General features: G+C 42.1%; 1 protein-coding gene across 3 annotated transcripts in view; it reads left to right on the plus strand.

Annotated features, from left to right (window-relative positions):
- The first annotated feature begins 6709 nt into the window (after positions 1-6709).
- The window catches only part of DAD1 (defender against cell death 1), a 23642-nt gene continuing 17700 nt past the window's right edge, over positions 6710-12651 (plus strand). For all 3 annotated transcript variants that reach the window (XM_011930912.1, XM_011930913.1, XM_011930911.1), the window contains exon 1: positions 6710-7028. In XM_011930912.1, the coding sequence (XP_011786302.1) occupies positions 6818-7028 (211 nt within the window). In that variant the 5' untranslated portion in view covers positions 6710-6817. The remainder of the gene's footprint in view (positions 7029-12651) is intronic.

Below are 12651 nucleotides of genomic sequence, written 5' to 3' on the forward strand. Positions count from 1 at the left end.
CAGATACTGGTGTTCCATGAGACTCACTTGTTAGTTGGAAGTATAGATTCTGGAGTCAGAAGCCTGGTTAAGGTCAGTATTTGCTTTGCCACTTATCCATTGTAAATCCTTGGCCAAGTTATTTAGCATCTCTTAATTTCTTCCTCTGGCTTGTATCTTGTGAGAACTAACCAAGATAATTCAAATAAATATGTGGTACACTTACTTGTGCTACGAATATTACTTATTTTTGTTGTTGCTATTATTCAATGCCAAGAATTATGTTGAGCACTAAAAATACATCCAGCCTGTGCATCATAGTAAGACTCTGTCTCTACAAAAATGAAAAAAATTAGCTGGGCATGGCAATGCATGCCAATAGTAACAGCTACTCGGAAGGGTGAGGCAGGAGGATCACTTGAGTCTAGGAATTAGAGGTTACAGTGAGCTATGATCCCACCACTGCACTCCAGCCTAGGTGAGAGTCAGACTCTGTCTCTAAAAAAAGAAAAGAAAAAAGCAGTTATCAAAAGGAAATAAATAACCTGCTCTAGTGGTGAACACAGACTTTCTAGCTGTTGCTACCCTAGGCTGTTCTTGGCTTTGCAGAGCTGGTAACTTTGTATTCAGAGCTCAGCTCAAACTTGCCCTCATCTGAGGCATTTCTTGACCACAGGATCTAAAGAGAGCCCCCCCGCCACTCTGTCACATTACCCTATTTTTATTTTCTTCATAACACATAACATTATCTGAAATTATCTTGGATTGTTTTTACTCATTTATTATCAGTTTCCCTCCACTAGAGACTAAATTTCCTGGGGGACCCTCTCTGTCTTGTAATCTGCTGTGCTCCCAACACCTAGAACAAGGTGTGGCAGAGTAGGTACTCAATATTTGTTGGGTAAATGAAGAAAAGTCTAGTGAAGAGGCAGAAGCATACACAATTACCTATGAAACAATATGCTAAATGTCAAAGGCTTTGGGAGCTGCATTCTAAATTGTACCAAATAGGAAATTCCATACTGTATCACTCCTAGACAGGACAATAAAATCTCCCACTTTTCTGAAAACTTGTAAGTTGTGAGATTTTTTTGAGGCAAGGAGAACTGCACACGAACTGGTATTAGAGCTCTCTAGACCATTTCTCAAGAGGCAGTGCAGAGAAGTGTTCGTACTTTGTCTTCATGTGTGAAATCAGCTTTAAAGTAGAGGTTTCTTGGAAGTAGGAAACTTGAATGGATGGAAAATGCCTTTAATAACCAAAGTTACTACAGTTTTTAAGGTATCCCCAGTGCTGATATATCTCAGGATTGGGATAGATCTGCTAGAATTATATAGAGTAAAGAGGACTCTCAGAGCCTACTCTAGGCAGGCCTCTGGGGAGAAAATGAAGTTTTTTTTTTCTCCTTATCATCAGGACAAAGCACACCATGAGCAAGTATGAGACTCCAACAAGTGTGGATGGAAATTAATTTGACAAATCTGAAACCAGCTTTGCAAAATTATGACTGAGACAGTGAAAGAGATCTAACTTAACCAACTCCATCTCGCTTCTAACCAGGCTGTCCTTGTTCATTCCCAGGCATAGGCTGAACTAACTTTGGAGAAACTTATAGTTTGTGGTTTGTGACAGATAACAGCCCTTTCCCAGGGCAGACATCCTTGTTGCCTGGGGACTAGATTGCCTTTGTAGGACTAACATTAGCCATAAGATTGGAAATTATGGTTTGGGAGTCATGCAGCTGGAGACTACAAGATTCTGGCCCTCCCTGGACTGCTCCTAAGATCAGTGCTTGAGATATTTTGCGGCCCCTGCACTTGATGGATTAGCTGGTACCACTTAGATCGATGAACTGGCTCATCTGATCTTGTGGCGCCCCCATCCAGGAACTCAGTGCAAGAAGACAGCCTCGACTCACTATTTCATCCCTGACCATCAGGACTCCTGGTTCACTGGCTTCCCCCAACCAAGTTGTCCTTAAAAACTCTGATCCCAAAATGCTTGGGGAGACTGATTTGAGTAATAATACTCCTGCACAGCTGGCTCTGCATGAATTATTCTTTTTTCATTCTAATTGCCCAGTCTTGATGAACCGGCTCTGTCTAGGCAGCGGGCAAGGTGAACTCCTTGGGAGGTTACAAACCCTCTTTCTATGACTGTAAGTCATCATTAAGTATTCCAAAAATAGGTGGGGCTGATAAACTGATAGCTCAGGCCTGGCAGCTATAGATTATTCTTTTGTTTCAAATGGGTATCACTGCCATTTGAATGAACTATGAACAAGGTATATCTCTTTGATTGAACACAGAAATGCGTGGAATAGCTCATAAGTTGCTATGTCCAATGACAGCCACTAGCCACAAGTGGCTACTTAGATTTAAATAAAAGCCAAATAAAATGTCCTTAGTCACATTGTAACCAAGTATCCCCATTTTTCTGAGAGAGTAGTTTAATGATTTTTAAAAAAATTTATCTTCTTTTCCCCTTTCTCCTCACTTCTTCCTTAGCTCTTTAGAAATGCAATTGTAGCCTTTTACCTCCTCTTTACCAGATACTCCCTATGGGGCAGGTTCATCTAACTATGTACTTAGAAACTCCAGAGAGGAACTCTCACCCACCGAGAGGTTGCCTTGAGAGACAACAGTCCATCTACAACCCAAAGTATGCCTGCTACAAAGCTTTCTCTTACCTGGAGAGTTTTGGCCACTTTTACAACCAAGTCCTGCCCACAAAAGGCACCAGCAGTCACCGTCCAGTAGATAAGGCACTGAAGGTAGTATGCAGACCCCTCAACCACTTGCTTCCTCCCCTGTGTGCCATTCATGCCAGTATTCCAGGCCCCATTTCAAAAGCACCCTCTTTCTGCTCCAAAAGTGAAGTGGTACCCTTAAGGCAGAAAACCTATACTTCCTCCCCTAAGGTAGCTTTGGAATAAAATATCATTTTCTTTATACCAGATCTCACTCTTGTTAAGTGGACTCTGCAAGCAGCGAGAGACTGAACCTGCATTTGAGTTACAACACTAACTCTAGTTTAAGTGCTCAATAGCCACGTATGTCTAGCAGTTACTATACTGAGCAGTGCAGAGACATTATCACAGAAAATTCTATCGCACAGTGTTGCTCAGGCACTGATGATTTTAGCCCCATGTTGTGGTGAGTGATCTGTTCTTGGAAAGGACAATATGGTGGACTCACTTTTGGGTGCCAGCAAGGGGGCAAAACTGAGGTTTTTGTGAGACTCCCAAACAGCTAGGAGGGAGGGGAACCAGACAAAGGAGCTGAAAATTTGTTCCATTTCATCAGAAACTGAAAGGATGAAGGGATATGGGTTCACTGAAGATATTTACTGCTTTACTAGGACTTGATCAGAAATTCGATACGTCAAAAATCTGACTTTGTGTTGTTTGCAACTTGATTCTCCTTACATTTTTATTTTTGAAAATAATAACCTGTTTTATCTGTTCTATTAGGAAACAAGGAGAGGGGGTTTTGGTCACGCTGGGGCCAAAGTTTAAAAGGTAGAGGTGATATATGCAATAGTAGTAAACAGAAGCAAAGTGGGGGATCTTAAGGCAAAAGTGACAACACAAGGGAAAGGAATTGGAAAAGACATTCTTTTCCATGCGGAGATTTCCTTTAGAAGAGTCATTTACTACTTAAACTTTGGAGGATTTGTGTTTCTTTTGGTAAATAATGTGATTTCTTTTTGTAGAGAGATGAATGATGTAAAATCACAGACTTTGCTCTTAAGGGAACCCTCTTGTTCCTCCACTCTTCCATTGTTTTATGATATTGAGTATTTTAGTAATGAAACCCCTGAAGTATACTCTGACTTCAGTTTCAGCTTATAAATTAGATCTGCCCTTTAAGAGCCATTTGAGTTGCAGTCCCTCCAGTGCTATCTTTTGCATACCCAAATTATTGGGGGCACTGTAGTTTGGCCAACTTTTAATCATTCAGAGAAATAGGAGAAGCAGACATGGCTAATTACTAGGATTAATGATAGTTAATAACAGCAAACATTTACTGAACATTTACTGTCTGCCAAACACTATGCTAAGTGCTTAATGCTTAACATTATCTCATTTAATCCTCACATCATTTCAATGAGACAGGTATTATTTCCATTTCATAGAAAAGGAAAATGAGACTGTCAGACTGAATAACTTATTTCAGATTAGACAACTAGTAAACAGCAGAATCAAGGTTCAAACCTAGGACTGTCTGATTCTAGAGCTTGCACTCTTATCCACTATTCTGGACAAGAATTTTTAACTATATTAATATTCTGATTTAAACTAATTGAAATCAACACTAGTGTTAGCAATTTCCTATTGAAATTAAAATCAGTTAAAAATGTTTCAACGATTATAGAATCATAAACCGAATAGGCCTTTTCTTGCTGTTTTAAGTAGTTCAGAAAAGCCCTAGTGTAATATATTGGTGTGACTAGCAGGTCTCAGAAACAAATGCATTCAATAAGCGCATTTGATGTTTTTCATCTCTTCTTCTTCTTTCCTGCGAGAGTTCCTGGGGAGATCTTAATGATGATAGTTGACAGAGATCAAAGGCAGACAAAACATAAGGGAGAAACCGCTGGAAGGAGCCTGGCTGATGGAACAGAAACTCCCTGAAGAATCCACACCTGAATGATTAAAAAGCATCAGCCTAGCCTGTAAAGTCTGAAGTTGAATATTGGTGAGGAAGCTACCCTCCTACTTGCTGATGAGGCAGAGAGAAAGGTTCAACTTGTCAGAGAAATTTATGCTTCCTGCCATATTATATTGAAATAGGAACCCGCTTGTTACCCACTCTTTTTTTTTTTTTCCTTCTCAGCAACATAGGTTTAGGCTGAACTTACGTTCAGATAGCTGCACAATATCTCCATGGGTATGAATATAAATCTATCTCTTCAAATAGACTGTAAAGGTTTCTTAGGTTATTTCTCTTATTTCTAGAACTTAAGTAAGGCTTTGCTGACCACTGATAATACATTTGTTAGTTAATGCGTATAGAGTTTCCAGTCTAAAGGCAAATAAAAAGTGAAAAGGGGCTGGCAGGGTGGCTCACTCCTGTAATCTCAGCACTTTGGGAGGCTGAAGCAGGCAGATCACCTGAGGTCAGAAGTTTGAGACCAGCCTGGACAACATGGCAAAACCCCTGTTTCTACTAAAGATACAAAAACTAGCCGGGCGTGGTGGCAAGTGCCTGTAATCCCAGCTACTGGGGAGGCTGAGGCAGGAGAATGGCTTGAACCCAGGAGGTGGAGGTTGCAGTGAGCCGAGATCATGCCATTCATCACACTCCAGTCTGGGTGACAAGAGCAAAACCCCATCTGAAAAAAAAAAGTGAAAAGGTTGGAATGCTGTTGTTCATTTGCTGTTTTAGGAATTTTGCTCACGTACAGTTCAAATTATTTAGAAGCTGAAAATAAAGTACCTGGTTATGTATGGAAAAACTTACAGCTAAAAGGTGAGATGAACTAGGTCTAAAAGGTCGGATTCATGTGAAATTAAAAGGGCGACAAAAGCCAGAACTTAAGTTTTTTTAAAAAAAAAGTTAAAACGGGGTGGGTGCGGTGGCTCATGCCTGTAATCCCAGCACTTTGGGAGGCCGAGGCGGGCGGCTCACAAGGTCAGGAGTTCGAAACCCCGTCTCTACTGAAAATACAAAAATTAGCCGGGCGTGGTGGCGCGCGCCTGTAGTCCCAGCTACTAGGGAGGCGGAGGTTGCAGTGAGCCGAGATCGCGCCACTGCACTCCAGCCTGGGCGACAGAGCAAGACTCAAAAAAAAAAAAAAAAGTTAAAACGCTCAAACTAATCCCACTTGTTAAAATACAAAACCTGAAACTATTTCAAACTACTGCAAACTGAGTTGGAGGCAGTAGGGTTTAACCAGGAATGCTCTTTTGGGCCTTTCGGCGCTGACGTCCTGGGATATTACACCAGGTTCAAGATACCAGCTTGTGGAAAGAGAGCTGCTAAACTTGGCCATATGCTTTTTGCACGATATTCGACCACTATCCCTCACTTCACCAGCTCTTTTAAGGCTGCAAATATATCTGATTCACGTGAGAGTCCCTACAAGTGAGTACAACGTCGGGCCCCAAGGAGGCGCCCAATAAATATTGGCACTGCAGGGTCAGATCCCGAGTTCCAGTTCAGAATCCTGCAGAGGTCAGGCTTCCTCCCTGCCTCCCGCCCCTCACCACACCCACTCACTCCCTCCCTCAAGTAATTAAGTCTAAACTGGGGCCTGCACAGTTACTGGCCGCGGCTGGGTCTCATTGCGGATGAACTTGATTTGTTCCAATGATCTGTGACAGGCATCCGCAGACAGCGCCTTTAACAGAATTAGGGTCAGGCTGGTATCAAACCCCAGGAACGCCAGGCAATGCCTCAAAGTAGATGCAAACCGTTAAATCTTCCAGGACTCAGGACCAGAGAGAGGCGGAACCCTCCGGTTAGCTACGCCTTCCGCAGTAAAGCCTAGTCCCCTCTTCCTCCCACTGTGTCTTGTTGCCAGAGCAACTGTGGGCGTCACCAATCTGACGGGCGGAAACAGAACAAAAAGAGTACACGTCCCCAGCTCATTGATAGGGCCGTTGCGCAGACGCATTAACTTTTCCGAGTTGTAGTTGGGGCTATTGATGCAGTCCACGTCTGCGCAGTAGTTGTTACGCGCCCTGGCCTGCCTCAGCGCCTGCGCAAATTGGCACACGGAGGGGGCGGAGTTAGGTCACGACGGTGCGCATGCGCAAACAGCACATCCGGTGTGGTCGACGGGTCCTCTAGGAGTTTGGAGCGCGCGGACCGGAGTACCTTGCGTGCAGTTATGTCGGCGTCGGTAGTGTCTGTCATTTCGCGGTTCTTAGAAGAGTACTTGAGCTCCACTCCGCAGCGTCTGAAGTTGCTGGACGCGTACCTGCTGTATATACTGCTGACCGGGGCGCTGCAATTCGGTTACTGTCTCCTCGTGGGAACCTTCCCCTTCAACTCTTTTCTCTCGGGCTTCATCTCTTGTGTGGGGAGTTTCATCCTAGCGGGTAATGGTTCTATAAGTGATCATAATAATAATGTGTTACTTTGGTATGCTGCTTTTGTTTTCATAGTACTCTATATCAGACCACTGCCCCTTGAAGTTACGAGAAGAGCCTGCATTGCCCTTTTTTGTGAATGGGGAAATTGAGGCCCAGAAAGCTTAGATCATATGCCTAATACCAAACGGCTGTGTAGGAGTTGGACTTAAATGTCTCAAGAAACGTGCTGCTGCTACTCCACCTGGTGATCCACTTCACTTAATATTGGTCCGGGGAAAACCCTATTCCAACTTTAACTTAGGTTTAACACAACTCTAAAATTAGACTTTTCAAATGAAAAACCCAACCTTGAATCATGTCTGTCTTCTTGACCTAATCACTACCAATCTCCGGTAAAATGTTTCAATGAAAGTGCAAAGAATATAAATGCTGGTGCTTTTCTTGTTGAATCATCCTTTACTTGATTTTGCCTTTTAGCTGCTACTACTTTTTTTCTTGTTGAGGAAGCTGTTATTTCACTGTCCTAAACCCAATTTTTGTTCACATAATTCTATTTTAGCCTTATTTTTCCTTTTGATTCCAGGATTTGGTAACCTTGTAGACTGCTGTATTTAGCGAGAACTGTCTCCATCAATTTTTGTCAAAATCTGACTTTTCTTGCCCAACGAGGATTCAGTGAATACTGAAAACAGGCGTGGCCTCTATCGCTGGTATCCCCTGCTACTTTGACTTTGAAAACATGCCAGCATTCATGGTTTCTTTTCAGTGTGATCATCAGTCAGGTCATCAGTTGTATTTTCAGTCCAATATGAAGCATTATGGTAAAAGCTTTGGGGATACATCAGGCACATGTTCTTTGTCCTTAAAGAGTTTATGGTCTAGTTGGGGTACAGACAAAATACAGCACTGGGATTGTCTGGAGGCCTGGCACAGTGGCTCATGCCTGTAATCCCAGCACTTTGGGAGGCCGAGGTAGGCGGATCACTTGAGGTCAGGAGTTCAAGAGCAACCTGGCCAACACGGTGAAACCCCATCTCTATTGAAAATACATAAATTAGCCAGGCATGGTGGCGCACGCCTGTAATCCCAGCTACTTGGGAGGCTGAGACAGAAGCACTTGAACCCGGGAGGTGGAGGTTGTAGTGAGCCGAGATCGTTCCAATGCACTTCAGCTTGGGTGACAGAGCGAGACTCAGCCTCAAAAAAAAAAGAAGTCTGGAGACAGTGGTGCTGTGCTTAAAGTTATACAGACCTATAGAATGCTTTTTATACATTTGCATTGCTAGTTCTGACACACCAGAGATACTTCTCAGAATTTAAAACAGGCCTGAGGATCTAATGACTTGTGTACTGAAGTTGCAGATTAGCCTTTTGATTGGATATTTAGTTACCATCTTTGACTTTTGTCCTAGATGACCAAGACCTGGTTGTCTGTAGTGGTATCCTTGCCTTCAGGATGTGTTAACCATCATCAGACCAGATACGTTACCCTCTGCTCTAAGTATTCTCCATCACCCACCCACCACCTTCTACCACAGTACTAAATGTTTTTATTAGCCAGCCCGGAGAAGGAACCTTGATGAGAACTTCTGATTAATTTTGTTTGATGTTTTTGTTTCCAGGTCTGGAAGAGTAGGAGCAAGGCAGGGTCTGAAAGCTGAGTTTAAAAAGATACCTTCTCCATGTAGAAGTCACCCTGCCTTCATAAGCCTCTAGGGTTAAGAATGATTTTTCATGGATGCATTGAAGAATGTGGTTTGCTGAAGAGTTGGCATGGACTCGAGTTACAGATTATCAGTGTAATAAAGCCAGAAGGTTTTTTGAGCAAATGACTTTCGCTTATGCCAAGACCTGTTTTTGAGCCCCTTGTGGCTGAAATTGAATTAGCAGACTGGACTGCCTTTCTCCTCTGCAACAGGAACTAGGTGGCTTGTCATTGAAGAAAAACCTAGTAAAAGGGCATATTAATAATGGGACCAATAAGGGGGATTAGAATTTCCAGATCTATTAGATAACAGGTAATAGAGCCAGAGAAATAAAGCAACTTCAGGAAAAGAAGGGATTCATGATAATTCTTATTTGCCACAGAAGGGTATGATTTACACTTCTTTTGACAGCACTGACTTTCCTAAATCCTGCCTCTTCTGCCGTTTGTTAGCCTAGATTGTCAACTGGAGACTGGTTTTAATCTGCCATTTGTTAGCCTAGATCATCAACTGGAGACTGATTTTAATGGGAAATTTGGATGCTTATCCTTTGTTTTGATTGTTGGCAAAGGTAGCCTTGTTCCTTTTTATGGTGCTGGGGTTTCTAACTTTCCTGTGGAGTTTCCTGTTGCAAGAGAATGGAGGAGTCCAGTGAGCTGGGAGAGGGAAATGTAGGAGATACTGTTGAAGGATTAGATAGTGCTGGCTATTAGGTGTTTGAATGCCAGGGCAAGGAATTTGGACTTTTTTTTTTCCCCCACGTTGGATTTTCACTCTTTTTTCCCAGGCTGGAGTGCAATGGCACGATCTCGGTTTACTGCAACCTCTGTCTCCCAGATTTAAGCAATTCTCCTGCCTCAGCCTCCCGAGTAGCTGGGATTACAGGCATGTGCCACCATGCCTGGCTAATTTTGTATTTTTAGTTGAGACAGGATTTCTCCATGTTGGGCAGGCTGGTCTCAAACTCCTGACCTCAGGTGATCTGCCTGCCTCGGCCTCCCAAAGTGCTAGGATTACAGACATGAGCCACCTCGCCCAGCCAGGAGTTTGGACTTTATCCTGTAGGTAACAGTAAAGCTTCTGAGGATGCTTTTTTAAAGGGAGAGATTTAAAATTGGTGTTAGCATGTAGGATGAATTGGAGGGAAATGTTCTTTAATCTTCCCTATTTTTTTTTTGGCAGTCTATTCTATTCCCTCTGCATGTGTTAGTTTAGCATATGCTCTTTGGAAATTGACCAGTACATTTTAAACCAATTCAGAATGCTACCAAACCTTTAAAAACCTGTTGTTATTGGGCCTAATGGTATGAAAATGGTCTGTTTTCTTCTATTCCCTCATAGCTGAGAGACTTACCCATGGTTTCAAGAAGGAACCAGAGGTAGAAAGTTGCCATTGAGAGATCCCTTTTTTTTTTTTTGATCATCAGAGTATAATATATTGGCTTTAAAAGGACCTCAGAGGTGGAATATTTTTCTTATTTCAGATTTCAAACATCCTCAGTTAGCTGTTTATCTTGTAGTTAGATATCTCTAGAAGAGGACATCTGTCCCTTTTTTAGAGTTATGTTCCAGTGTTGGCAGCCCTTTGGTTTCCTTTTTTGCCCAACTGAAAGCTGTGCTCATTTAAAGTGCTATTTCAAAGGGATAAGTGGAAAACATTGACTGTCCTCAAAAGAAATCTTTGGTCTTGAAACAAGTTTTTAAGTCATTTCCCAACTATCATCTGTTCTGTTCTCTAATCTATATGAGGTAATTTTGTCTTAAAAAATAGTTTTGTTTTTCCTAGTTTACAAATTCAAAACCAGTTTGAATCTGTAAGGCAAGGAGGCCTAGTCCAGAGTTTCCTGTCTCATGGGAGCTATTGGGCTGTTGTGGATTGGGGCCCAGCATTTCCTTTGGAATTATCCACCAGATCTGTGGATCCTAATATTATCTCCCATAACTGTTATCCAAGAGATTAGAAGTTTGCCACCCTTGTGCCTGATAGTCTTGTTTCTAAATATCTTTCATATCATTGCTATGTTTTCGTCCTCTGTTTTAGCCTCTCAATATCTCTTATGTAGACTACTGTAATCCTCCTTACTGGTCTTCTGGCCTCTGGTTTCCAGTCCATCTTCTACTATGTTTGCAGGCTTGATTTGACTTGCAAATCTGATTGTGTCGCTCCCATGTACAATTTGTGTTTCCCAAAGTAAAATTAAAAATGTTTTTTTGACATACAGGCTCTTTCATGATCTGGCTTCCTCTCTGTCTGCAGCTTCATCTCTTGCCTTTGCCTCCTCTATACTCTATGCTCCAACAGTATTGAACTACTTGTCATTCTCTGAACACTCTCAAGTGTCAAACTGACTGCCTTCAAAATTCTTTCACTTTTTAGACTTCTCAGTTCAGTGCAATTTCCATTTTTTGTTACTGTTTTTAAAGAGAACAAGGTCTTGCTCTGTTCCCCAGACTGGCCTCAAACTCCTCGGCTCAAGCAGTCCTCCTGCCTCAGCCTCCTGAGTAGCTAGGACTATAGGCATACACCCCTATGCCTGGCTTATTGCCCTTTGGAACCCTTCCCTGACTCTCCAGCAGATGGAGGTCTTTCCGCTTTATTCCTTTTTCACCTTGTATGTGTGTGTGAGAGAGATAAGGCACTGTGCTGTATTTGGGTGTCTGCCTTCCCTCTGGAAGGTGAGCCCTTGAGGGCAGGGGCTGTCTTCTCATCTCTTCATCCTCAGTGCTGAACACTGTACATGTTAAATGGTGAGCAGGCATATAGTCAAGTCAGGAATACTGAGCAATGGTATGCTAGGTTCTCTGCCAAGGTGCTGGGAATTCAACTTGTGAAGCACACAGATATGGCTTCTACTCTCATAGAGTTTGTAATGTAGTGGGAAATACAGACAAGTAAATGTGGATATGGTGCTGATGGAGAATTATTGGTGAGAATGGGAACACAGTGTGCACCCAACCCTGCCAGTGGTCCTGCAATGTTTCTCTTACATGTTCGCCTTCCCAAAATAGGCTTCATAAATCACTCTATTTTTCCTCTTTTCCTTTATTCTTAGTTGATGATCTTGCTTTTATGTTTTCACTAAAAAAATAGAAGTGGGTAAGAATTCCTTCATCTTTTCACCACTGAATCATAACAGATCACCTGCTGTTATACCCATACTCTGACTTCTCATGATGGGTGATGTGTCTCTTTCCTGTGAAAGCTCCACCTGTGCAGAGGATCCAGTCTTCCCTTGCTCACTCAGGGACTCCACTTCTGCAATTATTCCTCCATTCTGTGTCATTTCTGTTTCTCTCCTGGATCATTCCCATCATACAAACATGTTCTAATATTAGACAATTTAAAAAATCCGTTTGACCACAGATATTCTAGCTACCATCCTATTTCGTTTCCATCATTACAGAATTTTTGAAAGAATAATTAATGTTCCTACCTCCTTAACTATTCATTCCTTAACCACTCTTGGTATCGGTCTGTCCTTACTACTTTACTGAAACTACTCTTGCCATGTTTAGCATTTAACTTAGGCATCGGCTTCTATGTAAAAGGAAAGTTTCTTCTTGAATATAACACTCTCCTGCTTGTTCTGTCTCACCTCACTGTTTTTTCCTTTCTGCTGTTTTGTGCTGGGCACGTCTCTGACTGAGAGCATGGTTGTAGATACCTTCACTTTGTATTTTTTTTTTAAATAGATAAATAACACCTGTATACCTACAACTACTGCTTTATATTTTTAGTTTTGAACTGTCCCCTGAATTCCAAATTAGTAAATCCAGTTGCTAACTTGATGTCTTCACTTGATGTCTGATACGTACCTTGAACTTAACATGTCCAAGATCAAACCTGCTCATCCAGCCATCTGCCTCTTCACCAGTTGGTACATGGTGTCAATGTTGGTTGCAGTTTTTTTTTTTTTTTTTTT

The sequence above is a fragment of the Colobus angolensis genome, unplaced genomic scaffold (assembly GCF_000951035.1).
Source record: "Colobus angolensis palliatus isolate OR3802 unplaced genomic scaffold, Cang.pa_1.0 Scaffold88, whole genome shotgun sequence".
Lineage (NCBI taxonomy): Eukaryota > Metazoa > Chordata > Mammalia > Primates > Cercopithecidae > Colobus > Colobus angolensis.